This window comes from Musa acuminata, chromosome BXJ3-2 (genome assembly GCF_036884655.1).
Source record: "Musa acuminata AAA Group cultivar baxijiao chromosome BXJ3-2, Cavendish_Baxijiao_AAA, whole genome shotgun sequence".
Lineage (NCBI taxonomy): Eukaryota > Viridiplantae > Streptophyta > Magnoliopsida > Zingiberales > Musaceae > Musa > Musa acuminata.
In genome coordinates, this window is record NC_088350.1 from 17,493,433 (window position 1) to 17,507,500 (window position 14,068).

Sequence of the window (14,068 nt, forward strand, 5' to 3'; positions counted from 1 at the left end):
TTGATGAATTATTAAATGCCTTTCATGACTTATTTGATGAATGTAAGATTATTAGCAGAAAATACAAATTGCTAAAAAAGGAGCATGATAGTCTTACTTGTAATTTTGATAAGTTAAAAACTGAATATCATGATAGTTTAGGTTCATGCATAAAATGTCATGATCTAGAAAGTCTCCAAAAGGAAAACTTGCTACTTAAAGACACCTTGAAGAAATTCGAGGTTGGTAGCAAGTCTTTGAACATGATCCTTGCAAACAAGGGTCACGTTCCCAAAAGAAGTGGAATCGGATTTGTGAGAAGTCCTCACCAAAATCCAACCACCTTCATAAAAGGCCCCATCTTACATGTTCGACACCAAAGCAAATGCAACTTTTGTTGCAAACTTGGACACAAAACGTATTATTGTCCATTCAAGAAAATTAGTCTGAACAGATTAATTTGGGTTCCTAAAGGAACCATGATAAATTCTATGCAACATGATAAAAAATGTAGATCTATTTTTTAGGCACTCAAAAGCAAATGGGTACCTAAAGATCATCCTTTCTTGTAGAAACCTATACCATCGCAAGCTAGGAGCAAGAGATGGTACCTTGATAGTGGATGCTCAAGGCATATGACCGGAGATCCATCTCAATTCTCTAAGCTCACTAGCATAGACGAAGGCTATGTCACCTTCGGAGACAACAACAAGGGTAAAATCATTGGCAACGGAACCATAAGTAACAAATCCAACTTCTTTATTGAAGATGTTTTGTTAGTTGATGGTTTAAAACATAACCTCTTGAGCATTAGTCAATTATATGATAAAGGATATATTGTCAGATTCGAATCTAATGCTTGCATCATTGAAAAACCACACAAAAACACATCTATGATTGCATTAAAACAAAATAACGTATACACTATTGACATCAATGATTTGTGTAATGAAATGTGTTTTTCGGTTTTAAACGAGGATGCTTGGCTATGGCATAGAAGATTAGGTCATGCTAGCATGAAACTAATCGCTCAAATATCATCTAAAGAACTTGTAAGAGGAATTCCTCATATCAAGTTCATCAAAGATAATGTATGTGATGCTTGCCAATTAGGTAAACAAATTAAGGGCAGTTTCAAATCTAAGAATAAAATAAGCACCTCTAAGCTCTTACAAATGATCCATATGGACTTGTTCGGACCAATCTCTACATCAAGCCTAGGAGGTAGCAAATACGCCTTCATCATTGTGGATGACTATAGCAGATACACATGGACTTACTTCTTAAAACAGAAAAATAAATGCTTTAGATATTTTACCAAGTTTTGTAAACTTGTTCAAAATGAGAAGGGTTCTATGATTTCATCAATTAGAAGTGATCATGGTGGTGAATTTCAAAACCATGATTTCCAAGAATTTTGTGAACTCAATGGATACAACAATAATTTCTCTACTCCAAGAAATCCTCAACAAAATGGAGTAGTAGAAAGAAAAAATCGAAATTTACAAGAAATGGCAAGAACCATGTTGAATGAACATAGCCTACCCAAATACTTTTGGGCCGAAGCTGTAAACACTGCATGCTATATTTTGAATAGAGTTCTAGTAAGACCCTTACTCACCAAATCTCCCTATGAGTTATGGAACAACAAAAAACCCAATGTTTCATATTTTAAAGTCTTTGGGTGTAAGTGTTTTATCTTGAATGAAAAAGATAACTTAGGAAAATTTGATGCTAAATCCGATGAAGGAATCTTTCTTGGTTATTCTTCAGTTTCTAAAGCTTTTCGTATCTTCAATAAAAGAACTTTAATTATTGAAGAATCCATTCATGTTGTTTTCAATGAGATTTCCGAAATCAGGAAAAACGATTTTGATGATGATGTTAATTTTGATTCCTTGAATTTAAATGAAACCCCGTCTCCAACTAGCAACTTGGATGCATCCACTTCCGAAACATCCTTACCCAAGGATTGGAAGTATGTAGATGCTCATCCTAAGGAGCTAATCTTAGGAGACACATCAAAGGGGGTTCAAACACGTTCTTCTCTTAAAAATTTTGGTGCCAACGCTGCTTTTCTCTCCCAAATTGAACCCAAATGTATTGACGAAGCCATAAAAGATGATTCATGGATTATCGCAATGTAAGATGAATTAAATCAATTTGAGAGAAATGAGGTGTGGAAGCTTATTCCTAGGCCAACTGACCATTTAGTTATTGGTACTAAATGGGTTTTTAGAAACAAGCAAGATGAATATGGTATCGTGGTTAGAAATACGGCTAGATTAGTGGCCAAAGGTTTCAACCAAGAAGAAGGTATCGATTACAAAGAAACCTTCGCTCTTGTGGCTCGATTAGAAGCCATAAGGATGCTCCTTGCCTATGCTAGTAGTAATAATTTTAAGTTATTTCAAATGGATGTTAAAAGCGCTTTTCTTAATGGCTTTATTTCCGAAGAAGTCTATGTTGAACAACCTCTTGGATTTGAAAATAATAGCCTCCCTAATCATGTGTTTAGATTAACTAAAGCTTTCTATGGTTTAAAACAAGCTCCGAGGGCTTGGTATGAGAGACTTAGTTCTTTTCTTATTGAAAATAATTTCACAAAAGGCAAGGTTGATACTACATTGTTCATCAAGAATTTTGAAAATAATTTTCTCATTATTCAGATTTATTTTGATGATATTATCTTTGGTTCTACGAATGAATCTCTTTGTGAATCTTTTGCTAAAACTATGAGTCTTGAATTCGAAATGAGTTTAATGGGATAATTAACATTCTTCTTAGGCTTACAAATCAAACAACTAACCAATGGCATCTTTATTAGTCAAACTAAATATGCTATGAATTTGCTGAAAAAGTTTAATATGAATAGCTCAAAAGCTATTAACACTCCTATGAGCACCTCTACTAAGTTAGAAATTGATGAAAGTGGAGAAAGCTTCGATCAAAAAACTTATATGGGCACGATAGGAAGTTTACTTTATCTCATTGCAACTAGACCAGATATCATGTTCAGTGTAGGACTTTGTGCTAGATTTCAATCAAACGCTAAGATATCTCATCTCAAAGCAGTTAAAAGAATACTTAAATATCTTAATGGTACCATAAATCTAGGATTATAGTACTCAAAATCAAAGAATCTTGAGTTAATTGCTTATGCTGATGCGGACTTTGCTGGCTGTAGACTAGATAGAAAAAGCACATCAGGAACATGTCAATTTTTAGGACATGCTCTTGTTTCCTGGTCATCTAAGAAACAAAACTCGGTTGCACTATCAACAACCGAAGCTGAATATATTGCAGCAAGTGCATGCTGTGCACAAGTTGTATAAATGAAAAACACCTTAGAAGATTATAAAGTTCATCTTAAAAATATTCCCATTAAATGTGATAACACAAGTGCAATATGCTTAACGAAGAATCCTATACAACACTCAAGAACAAAACATATTGATATTAAACATCACTTTATACGAGTTCATGTTACTAATCATGATGTAATCATAGAGTTCATTGATACTAAACATCAACTAGCTGATATTTTTACAAAACCTCTAAGTGAAGAACAATTTGATTTCATAAGAAAAGAATTAGGAATGTTGATGTGTCCGAATACATAAACTAGTTAAAATTATTTTTTGGACTTTATTGAATGATCAAATCACTTGATTGCCATTATATGCCTAAATAACATGCTGGAAATTATGTGTTGAATACAAAAATTTTCATAACAATAAGCATGTTTTGTCTTCATGATTGTATTTGAAAATCTATAGCATAGTCTTGTCCGAATGCATGAAAGTGTTAATTTTATTTTCAGATTCGCTTAACAATTGGTATCCTAACAATCGGATTTTCTCATACACTTATGAAAAATATTTTTCTGAAATAGATTTGATGAAATGATTCCTGCTTATAAATTCCATCTTGAAATATGGATGATAGTGTTTTTACTTGCAAAGATTTGTTTCACATACATATCTTGATCCTTGTAAAAATGAAGCATGATTTAATCTCTCATCGTTTTAACTTCACTCAAAGTAAAATCACAAATAGCCTTCCTCCTTCATGCAAAAAGATTATAACAAATAAAAAGGAAGAAGTATTCGAAGCAATCTACATATCATGCTTTCCTTTATATGCTTGTATAATTGATTTCCTATCACTTACTATTGGAAAATAACATGAACCTAGTAAAGGCATGAACAACTATCACACTTATGCTCAAAATTTGCTTATATTGTTATCCTGGTATCACAATTACCACACTTTTTGTTGATGACAAAGGGGGAGAAATATATGAGTATTAATGCCATGCTTGCATCACCCAGAGATATATGAATTGATGCTATGATTGTTATAATTTGCATTATGCCTTGTTTGTATCATGTAATGATATCAAAATCTTACTTCACAGTTTTATATGTTGATATCTTATAATATGATGAATTGCTACTATTACCATCATTCAAACTTGTTATGTAAAATTTGAAAATGAATGTCAAGTCTTGACATCATCTTCAGAGAGAAACATCATGATGGGAATCATGATGGGAGTATTGATAAGTTTAAATGATTTTAACTTATCAATATGTCTCTTGAATTCAAAGGTTTTGAATTCAAGAATGACTTATCTCAAGTATGGCATATAGACAGGGGGAGTTAAGGTTAACTCCATTATCAATTGATTATCATCATCAAAAAGGGGGAGATTGTTGAATCTCGGATTTTGATGATGAAGTCAATTGTCATTTGTTATCTAATCTATATATTGAGATATGTGTGTAGGATTAACTACGATGAAAATAAGATATGCAGCAGGAGTTACCGGAGTCAAAACAATGATCATGTTGGGAGTTCGAGAGTTCGACGGAAGTTCGGACAATCGTCGGAGGTTCTACGGGAACAAATCTGAGAAGTCCATGAGCTTGCCAAAGAAGCTCGTCGGAACTCGCCAAGTGGATCGTCGCAAGTCCAGGAGTTTGTCGGAAGTCCGCAGGAGCATCACCGAGGGTTCATCGGATGATCGACGGAAGTTTACCGGAAGCTCGCCGAAAGAAGCGATTTACGCACTGGAGCAAGTTGCAGTAAATGTCTTAGGAAATATCATAGTTAGCATAATGATTAAGTTAGAAATGGGAGGTGATCTTATTAACTTAATCTTGGGGCAATTGGGCCCCTGAAAAACCCAAATTGGGCCAAATGGATCAACCCGTTCGGACCCTGATTTCTGCCAGGCGGTTGAACCGCCCAAGCCAGGCGGTGGCACCGCTTGGGCTCAGTCTCCGAGCAAGATTGGGCGGTGCAACCGCCCCTGACAGGAGGTGGCATCGCTTGGGCTCGGTCTCCGAGCTCTGGCTGAGCGGTGCAACCGCCTCAGTCAAGCGGTGGCACCGCCTGAGCTCGGTCTTCGAGCTCTGGCAGGAGGTGCAACCGCCCCTGACAGGAGGTGGCACCGCCCAGAGGCTCAATCTTCGAGCTCTGCCAGGCGGTGCAACCGCCTCAGTCAGGCGGTGTAACCGCCAAATCCCGAAATTCCGAGAATTGACAATTTTGAGCTCCAAATTCAAACTGGGTTGGGGCCTATAAATACCCCACCCTTTCAGCACTGAAAGGGCACCCAGAAACCACCGAAATTCTGATTTTACTTTGTGATATTTAGAGCTCAAAAGTGTTGTATGAGTTGAAAGTTCTTCTTCCTCTTTTCTTTCAAGTTCTAATCTGTTAAGAGAGGAAAGGAAATTCTGTAAGGGTTGTCTCCTAAGCCCGTCAAAAGGAGTGAAACTGTAAAAGGGTAGTTGGCCTTCGCCTATTGAAGAAAGGCCTCTAGTTGACGTCGGTGACCTCGTCGGTGGAGGAAGCCAAAAGTGGAGTATGTCAAGATTGACCGAACCACTCTAAATCTCGGTTTGCATTTACTTTGAGCATCTTATCTTTACTGCAAACCTCCTCAAAAGCTTACTGTCTTCTGCGCATATATGATCGTGTTTCAAGCTCTACATTTTCCGAATCGGCATTTGGATGTAAATTAGTTTTTTCGTACGAATATCATATTTCAGTTTGCGCCTACTATCTGATTTGAACCATAACTGCAAACTACATTTATATCTTTGTTGCATCTCGCTTAATCAAAAGTTAAAGTGATTCACGAATCGACTTTCTTAGTGAAATCACTTTTATCGAACGAACGCAGTTTATTTAATAGTAGAAGGTTTTCCGCTGCACTAATTCACCCCCCCTCTTAGTGCTCTTGATCCTAACAAAATATGGGTTAAATCATAAAATAAGTTCATGTTTTTGGGTGATTGGAGCTTGTTTTGCCTATGAGAAGTTAGATCAAAAAGTAAAATATTATCCTTTGAATAATAAACTACTTCCTAAATGATCAGCTCATGTCAGAGTGTATGCTATCATTAAACATGATTCCAGAACTTCTAAGTCATTGATCGAAGGTATTATTTATGTTTCTAATAAAAATGTAAAAGTTTTGTTTGGCCCTGATTCCAATCTATCCTTTGTTTCATAATATTTTGCTTATCACTTGGGCATTCAACCTATACCATTGGATTATATGTTATGTGTAACTACACTATTGATGATTCTTTGATAACAAATTTGATCTATCCATTTTATCTGATTTCTATTGGAGAATATAAATTTCTTGTTGGGAACCTTGGTTCCAATCTATTTTTTATTTTATAATATTTTACTCATCACTTGAGCATTCAAGACCACTAGATTATATGTTATATGTAACTATGATCATTCGAATTCCTCGATAACAAACTTAATCTATCCATCATATCTAATTTCTATTGAATAGCACGAATTACGTTCCAATCAATCTATCTTTTACTAATGCAAGTGTTTACGCAGGAACTGCGCACTGCTTTGTAGGCTAGCAAGGGGGCATCTTATGTGAAGGCAGCAACTCACACCAAGCAACCAGTCCACTCCAAGCAGCATGATGGGCCATTTGGGATGCTTAAACCAAGACTGTTCAGCTAAAACTCAGGAACATCACTGGTAAAACGGATTCTATGGAAGTTGTCCAGATTTGTAATAGGTCTAGAGCCACATTTGTTTTGATATCGTCAATCTGGCAGAGCGTGTCAACGTTTTGAAATTCGAGCATGGAAACAGGTTAAGTACTGTTGCTCACAATCTTGCTAAGCAAGCAAGCAAGATCTCTTTGTTCTCCTTCTGTCTCGGAGGAGATTTCTGTCTCTTTTGGGACTGCAGATGTCCCAATTATAACAGATGATTGATGTGTTTTGTTAAAAAAGAATATTTTTTTTAACAATTATAATAAGATAAATAAAAATCTAAACAATTCTATTGTTTAATTTTTCTTTTTGACATTGCAGTTAGATGACTTTTGTTTATATTAAGCAAATTATATAATGTCTACAATCCTCATTGGAGATTATTCATGCTCTATAATAACAAATTATATTTCAGAACTCATTAATACATAATACTTACAATCTTTGGATATATTAGGTAAGAACTGTGGCTTCTACCCTATAGTGCAGCCATAAGTTATTAGATGAGTCAAATTAGTCAGTATTATATATATATATATGGAATTAGATATAGACAATAAAAAAAATAAATTATTAAATTATGAATCAAACTTAATATATCTCATCTTACTCTTATTTTTAATGTGTGACTATTTCCAACCCAATTTTAATCGTCTTCTAGCACATGAATATTTTACTAATATTTTGTGTTTCCTGTATTTTATATATATATATATATATATATATATATATATATATATATATATATATATATATATATATATATATATATATATATATTAAAAGTAAAGATTGGAGCACATTTAGTTTTTATGACCATCAAAAGAAATATAAGAAAAGTGCTAATATGGCCTCCTTGCATGAGCCATTTGTGCAAAGGTGTCCGTTTTAGGTTTCTCTTTTATGGAGTAACATCAGACAAGAAGATAGAACACTTCTATCGATTGTAATGGCTAATTCATTCAAAACTCACATATCTGTATCTTGTGCCAGCCCTTGCTTTGTGAACCAGTGTTAAGATGACAGTAAACCTTTCACAAATCCTGTTCTCATAGCCTAATTCTTTGACCACTTCCTGGCTTGTAGGGATTGCTAATTGAGGCTCAGTAAAGATGGTCTAGCTTGAGGGGATTGCTAATGACTCTGCAAAGGAATCCCTTACACCATGCAGCTAAACCATTTGGAAATCACAATGACTGTCTCACCAGCAGATCAAGTGGTGACATAGAGATTGGTCTAATTTCCTTTGGTACCATTTACTCTTTAACATCTCTTTCTGCGTAAAAGAGAGATCAAATCTATCTGCCAATGTGCTTTCATCACAAGCATCAGGCTTCGGATGGCGCTGATGATAATAGCTTAGAGCACAGGATGTTAATGCAGGGCATTCAAATCTTCAACAAGCAAAACAAAGAAATGGACCAAGAAACCAAGTCTTTCAGTGAAGACAGAAAGGTGTACACAATGCTGCAAGTGCAATGATTCCTCCACTGAGGTTAATCCCCAGTTCTAGTCAGGAACATGCATAACCAGCAGCCATTGCTTATGTATTAGCATCAGGCAAAACTTGACACAGAACAAGGATCAGGCTCTTTCTTTTCTGTCACCATGACCACATCATAGGGCTTGATATGGTAGGCAGAAGCCGAGGAGTCATGCAGTGCTGCCACCACTGCTGGAAGCCTTCACCACTTTCTCCATATGTGATTGCTTGCTCTCTGGCTTCTTCAACTTCCATGGATTCAGCTTCGGCTTCTGCAGAGGCCATTGGTTCCTGTGGCAACTTGCTTTGTGATTTATAGCCTCCAGACCCGTCGACACTCATGGCTGCTTCAGATGGCACCCATGGAACAACAGCTAAGCAGCTAGAATCAACATCCGTCTTCTCATCAAAACTTTGATTCCCTGGCTTGAAAATATGATCTGCAGGAATGCACCACGGGTAAGTAAGACGGGCAAAAGAGGATACTGCCAAGTACAATATGGTACAAACAGTATTTATCGGTCTGAGAGGTAAAATGGACTGTATGGCGCTTAAACTAGACATTTTTTTTAGTATTTTTCTAAAATTCACTACATACCAACATACAAACAGTGTTACTTCAGTGCAGACCAGTGCGATACCAGTCTGAGCCATGATCAGAATATTACCAGTATATGAAATTGCAAACCTTGCTACTACTTATGCAATTTCAATAGATAGGTAGATTCCCCTGATTTGAATAGGTATAGATCACACAGTCTTAGAAAAATTAGCACAACTTGATGCACTCTGATAGCAATAGTGACGACTCGGCCTGACAGACCTATTGACCTAATTACTTGAAGATCTAACAAAAATGCTTATGCACTCATTTAGTTATATAAACCATTACATATGGGACTATTTTATAACCTTCCAATGTTTAATAATTGATGTTTTGTTACCCAAAAGTAAACCTGAATTGATTCCGGTTATGTGAAATTTGGAGCCGGAACCAAACAGGTTAGAAGCAATTGCAGTTCCGGTTCCAGAATCGAACGATTTTGATTCCAAATTGGAACCACTTTTTTAATTTTAATTTCAGTTTTTCATTAATATTTAATGTTCAATCTTTTAATTTTTCTATTTTTTTTTCTCTCAGTTTGGAACCAAATTAGAACCCGCGAATCTGAATCTGATTCTGATTCCAAGTCGCAGGAACCGAAACCGAACCGTTGACCAGTTTTGTTTTCTTGTTTTCATCGGTTTGGATCGGATTCGATCCAAATTGGGGTTAGGGTCATCTAAAAGTATCACAATCGGAGACCAAAAATCAAAAGGGCAATCTCTTGGATTGCTGAAGAGATGATCTTTTGGCATGTGTACACTGACTCATCTTAATCATTACGCTGCATAATTGATGTAGGATTATTTTGGGATATTAAAGAATTGGACTATTTCAGATAACTCGATATAATGGAAGAATAGCAGACACAACTAGAAATCCTCTCAAGAGCAGTCACACTATATACCGGAAGAAAGATTAAATGCATGCTACAAAGAGCGAATTCAGGCAATAAAAGGTTTCTGAGTACTTACTTCTGAGACCATGAATCAAGTCTGAACTGATTTGAAGAGAAACATTAGTTCGATCAGAAGACAAGATTAATGGCGCCTCCACGGGCTTGTAGAGCACAATGGCTCTCTCCTCATTATTTGAAGGGATGGCAGGCATGGCCTCATTCATACTGCTAACATCAGCGCTGACAATCCCTTGCGACTGGTGCCGATTAGATGCAGGAGTAAATGCAGGCTCAACCTCTTCCACGATCGGCGTCAGCTCGGAATCCTTAAAACAAACATAGCAAACATATAAGAAAAAGCTAAACTAGTGCGAGGACTGCAGAAACCCTACTGACAATTTCGACAAGAAGAATTTTCTTTTTGCATAAGACTATCAATAACCTAAAGGCAAATTCACACGCGAAGCTACAAAAGTTCATTAAGTCGAGGAAATCGAATTGATAATTTCGACAAGCGTCGCGCACCGGAAATATCAAGAACAGAAATCTCGTTTACTGACATAAAGATCGAACCATTGTGTAAAAGACTCGCTCGCTTCGGAAGGAAAAGAATCAGATCGGGAAGGGAGTATCAAGAAAGAAAACAGGAAAACAGGGATTAGAAATTAGAAGCGCGTGCTTACCAATCTCCTAATCTTTGGTGGGGGAGAAGACAGCGAGAACTCCGCGAATTCGTCGTACACCTCCTCAAAATCCTTGCGCTTCACTTTCCTCTGCCAAATCCCAGCCATATCTTACCGACAGCAAGAACCGGGCAATCAACGACGACACCTCACCAATTTGCCCGACCTCTTACGGTTCCTACTCGGCTCGCTCCCGAACTAGTGGATCGAAGGGAGCATGCACGCCATGGACGTCATAAGTAGAGTTGTTGGGGACGCTTCCCGCTCCCTCTCGTTCTCTCTGGAAGCTTCTCGAACCGAATTATTCTGCCTCTCCCATCATGACTCGCGGTATTCTGCTCAGCCAATATTACCAAATTACCCCTCCGCATGACACTAAATTATCCCTCACACCATGAAATAATTTTAGCACTAATTATAGTAATAAGACCATTAATATTAATTGTGTGATAATTTATCTTGGCCATAAATTTATAAATTGGGGTCGTATAATCTTCCTTTTTATTAGTAAACAAAGAAAATATTGGTTGCGTATTTCTGCAGTGTGAACTTATAATTTCACCTATAATTATATGATTGTCATGTTTTGGTAATAAAATCCTTCATTTTGATTGTCCGATGATTTATTTTCGTCATAAATTTATAAAATATGTTTATATTATCTATCATTTTTATAAATGAAGAAAAAAATTTTGGTTGTATATTTTAAGGTTAAATTTCCTAGAAAAGTCTTTAATTTTACTTTTTTTTTGGGTGGGGTGGGGGGGGTAGAATTTCTAGTTTCAAAAATGATAAAAGTCCCTTTAATTACTCTTTTGTCCTTTTCTCCTCTCTCGTTTTCTTTTCAAACACATCAAATTAACTAATATCTAATAAATTAAATAATAGTGGTATATATTATTTATTTAAGAAAAATACACAAAATTTGTATCAAAGTTATAAATATAAATATTATAAAATACAAAATTGATGCCAAAATAATAACATAATTAGATCTTTATAATTTCAAATTAAATCAAGCAAAAAATAAAAATTTCAAGAGCTAAATGAATATAAAACAAGTACTTCAATTGCTAAAAAAATAAAAAAATAAAAAACAGATAAATTAATATTTTAATATTTCATAAAAATTTTGATATTTTTGGATAATAATAGACCTGAATTATACTATTTTTGAATGTTTTAAATACTACTTTTGTCTAGGTTTTAAAATTTAATTTAAATATCATTGAAAAAGTTTGAGGGCTCGAAACCTTAAATATGGGTCTAGTTTTATTCAAACCTTATCTCTTTTACCTTTACATTAGGGGGTGTGAGTCCGTATAGGTTGCATTATTCTTATTGAAAAAAGGGCATTGAAAAGGTTATTTTTGATAATTCAAAAATTATATAACTTTTATAAAGGATCAAAAAATTTAAAGGAGAGGTGAAATATCAAATGGTTGTGAAAGCATCAATAACGTTGATGATAAGAGAGGAGCCGTTGAAGAGATCGACAAATAACGTTCAAAGCAAATAGGATAGACGACGATAATAGAGAAGGACGCCATTAATGAGAATGAAATAAGAGAGAAAAAACAATCGATAATATTGAGGATGTAAATAATAATAATAATAATAATATTTTTTTTAAAAAAAAATTGTTAATAGAAAGGAGATTATCAATAATAAAAAAAATATAAATAATAAACTTCAAACAAAAAAAAATTTCAAGAATTCGCCTTTCAACTTTTATTACAGAGAGGTAAGGTAATTCATAGGGTGAACGTTCCTCCGATGCATCTTGCCATATCGATAAACTAAGTTTTAGATTCATCATCAATAACACTACTCTTGATGATCACACAGGACCAGCCTCCCACCCTTTCTACACAACCCTTGCTCCCCCACGCCATCCACCACCTTCCCGTAGCTGTACCTCAGCGGCATTTCGCCGAGCATCCGGTGGAACTCCGTGATGCAATCCCCTCTCTTCTTCCGGTGCCCACCCCTCGCGCTGAGCCCCACCCGCTCGATCCCCACCACACCGCTTCCACCATTGTCGACGCTGCTGTTGCTGATGCCGCCGTTGTTCCTTGGGTCGCCCCAGTCGCGCACCCGCCCGCCCACCAGCACGGGGCCGGCGCCGCTCTCCATGGCGGTCACGAAGTTCATGAGGATGTCCTCGCAGTTCCTCTCTCCGTCCACCAGGCGCCGTGCCTCGCTTAGCCTACCCCAGCAGCTGTAGCGGCGGAGGTAGTCGGTGCCCAGGATCATGAACTTGGTGAGCACGATGGAGTATCGATCCGGGTGCATGGCGTAGATCCAGCGCCGCTGCTCCAGATCCAGGTCGTGGGAGCGCGCGAAGAGGCCGACCAGGGCGGCGCCACCGCGGGACCTCCATACAGCGAACGCGAAGGCCAGGGTGCGCGGTTCGACCTCGACGTCGTCGTCGCAGACGGCGACGGCGCGGGTGCGGATGTTGGCGCGGGGGAGGAAGCGGGCGTTGAGGGAGGGGGAAGGCTGGCGATGGACAGAGATAGGGGCGAAGCCGCCGGCGCCGCCATGGGTGGCGAGGGAAGAGAGCGCAGCGGCAGGGGTGGAAGGGTTGCCCCAGAGGATGAGCACCGCGGCTACCAGGGGATGCGTGGCATAGGAGGCGGCAAGGGAACGGAGAAGGGGGAGGCGGGCCTCGGAGAACCCGTTGATGAGGACGGTGAGCCGATCCGGCCGGAGGGTGAGCGGATCCGGCAGGGAACGAGGGTCGCAGGCATCGGAGTAAGACTCGGAGGAGAATAACAGCGGCGAAACAGAAGGTAAGAGGAGGCCGAGGAGAAAGGTTTTCCGCCACATTGCGGTGGCGGAAAGTGGCGGCGAATGTGGTCTCACCGATTCGGGTCGGGTAAGAGGTCCGTGCTAATAGAAAGGTCTATCCATCGGGACCGTCAGGTCGGCCGTAATGTGGTGGCTCGAACGAAAATCTCACCGTTGGATTGAGTTGCGATTGAAAACTGTTTTGGATGATCGGTAACTTTACAAATCTATCCTCGAATGACTAGGAAATTAATGTTTTAATTCCCATCTAAGAAAACTCAGCTAGTTTGAGTTTAAAAAAACTAAAGCCTTTTTTATAATGTTACCGATATAATAATAAAATTAATAAAATTTATTTAATTTATTTACAACGTCATACATGGAATTTTTTAGATATCACAAAACATATGAATGCTAAACTGAAATTTGTTAAGGTATATATAAAAAATATTTTTGAATATACTATTTATATATTCATGAAATTGAATTCAAAACAATTCATTAGCTTGCTAAAGGGTTAAGCAGGAGAACGTGAGATTAATTGTAACCCATTTTTATATCATTTAATTATTTAATATC

General features: G+C 37.3%; 2 protein-coding genes across 2 annotated transcripts; both read right to left on the minus strand.

Moving 5' to 3' along the window:
* Nucleotides 1-8,445: 8,445 nt before the first annotated feature.
* On the minus strand, nucleotides 8,446-10,911 carry LOC135631383 (uncharacterized). Its single transcript, XM_065139007.1, has 3 exons — nucleotides 10,697-10,911; nucleotides 10,090-10,339; nucleotides 8,446-8,951 (listed from the first exon to the last, which is right to left on the minus strand). Exons 1-3 carry the CDS (start codon nucleotides 10,802-10,804, stop codon nucleotides 8,632-8,634), a joined length of 678 nt encoding a protein of 225 aa, XP_064995079.1. The 5' UTR covers nucleotides 10,805-10,911; the 3' UTR covers nucleotides 8,446-8,631.
* Nucleotides 10,912-12,387: 1,476 nt separating this feature from the next.
* On the minus strand, nucleotides 12,388-13,601 carry LOC103968391 (glycosyltransferase family protein 64 C3). Its single transcript, XM_009381584.3, has one exon. The coding sequence runs from the start codon at nucleotides 13,526-13,528 to the stop codon at nucleotides 12,524-12,526; it is 1,005 nt and encodes a 334-aa protein (XP_009379859.2). The 5' UTR covers nucleotides 13,529-13,601; the 3' UTR covers nucleotides 12,388-12,523.
* Between the last annotated feature and the right edge of the window lie 467 nt (nucleotides 13,602-14,068).

Bases quoted from the DNA above. Each gene is read 5' to 3' on its own strand.
- LOC135631383 (XM_065139007.1), bottom strand. From the start codon at position 10,804: ATGGCTGGGATTTGGCAGAGGAAAGTGAAGCGCAAGGATTTTGAGGAG. The intron at 10,340-10,696 runs GTAAGCACGCGC...GTTTGTTTTAAG, and splicing joins CACCAAAGATTAGGAGATTG to GATTCCGAGCTGACGCCGAT. The intron at 8,952-10,089 runs GTAAGTACTCAG...GCATTCCTGCAG, and splicing joins CTTGATTCATGGTCTCAGAA to ATCATATTTTCAAGCCAGGG.
- LOC103968391 (XM_009381584.3), bottom strand. From the start codon at position 13,528: ATGTGGCGGAAAACCTTTCTCCTCGGCCTCCTCTTACCTTCTGTTTCG.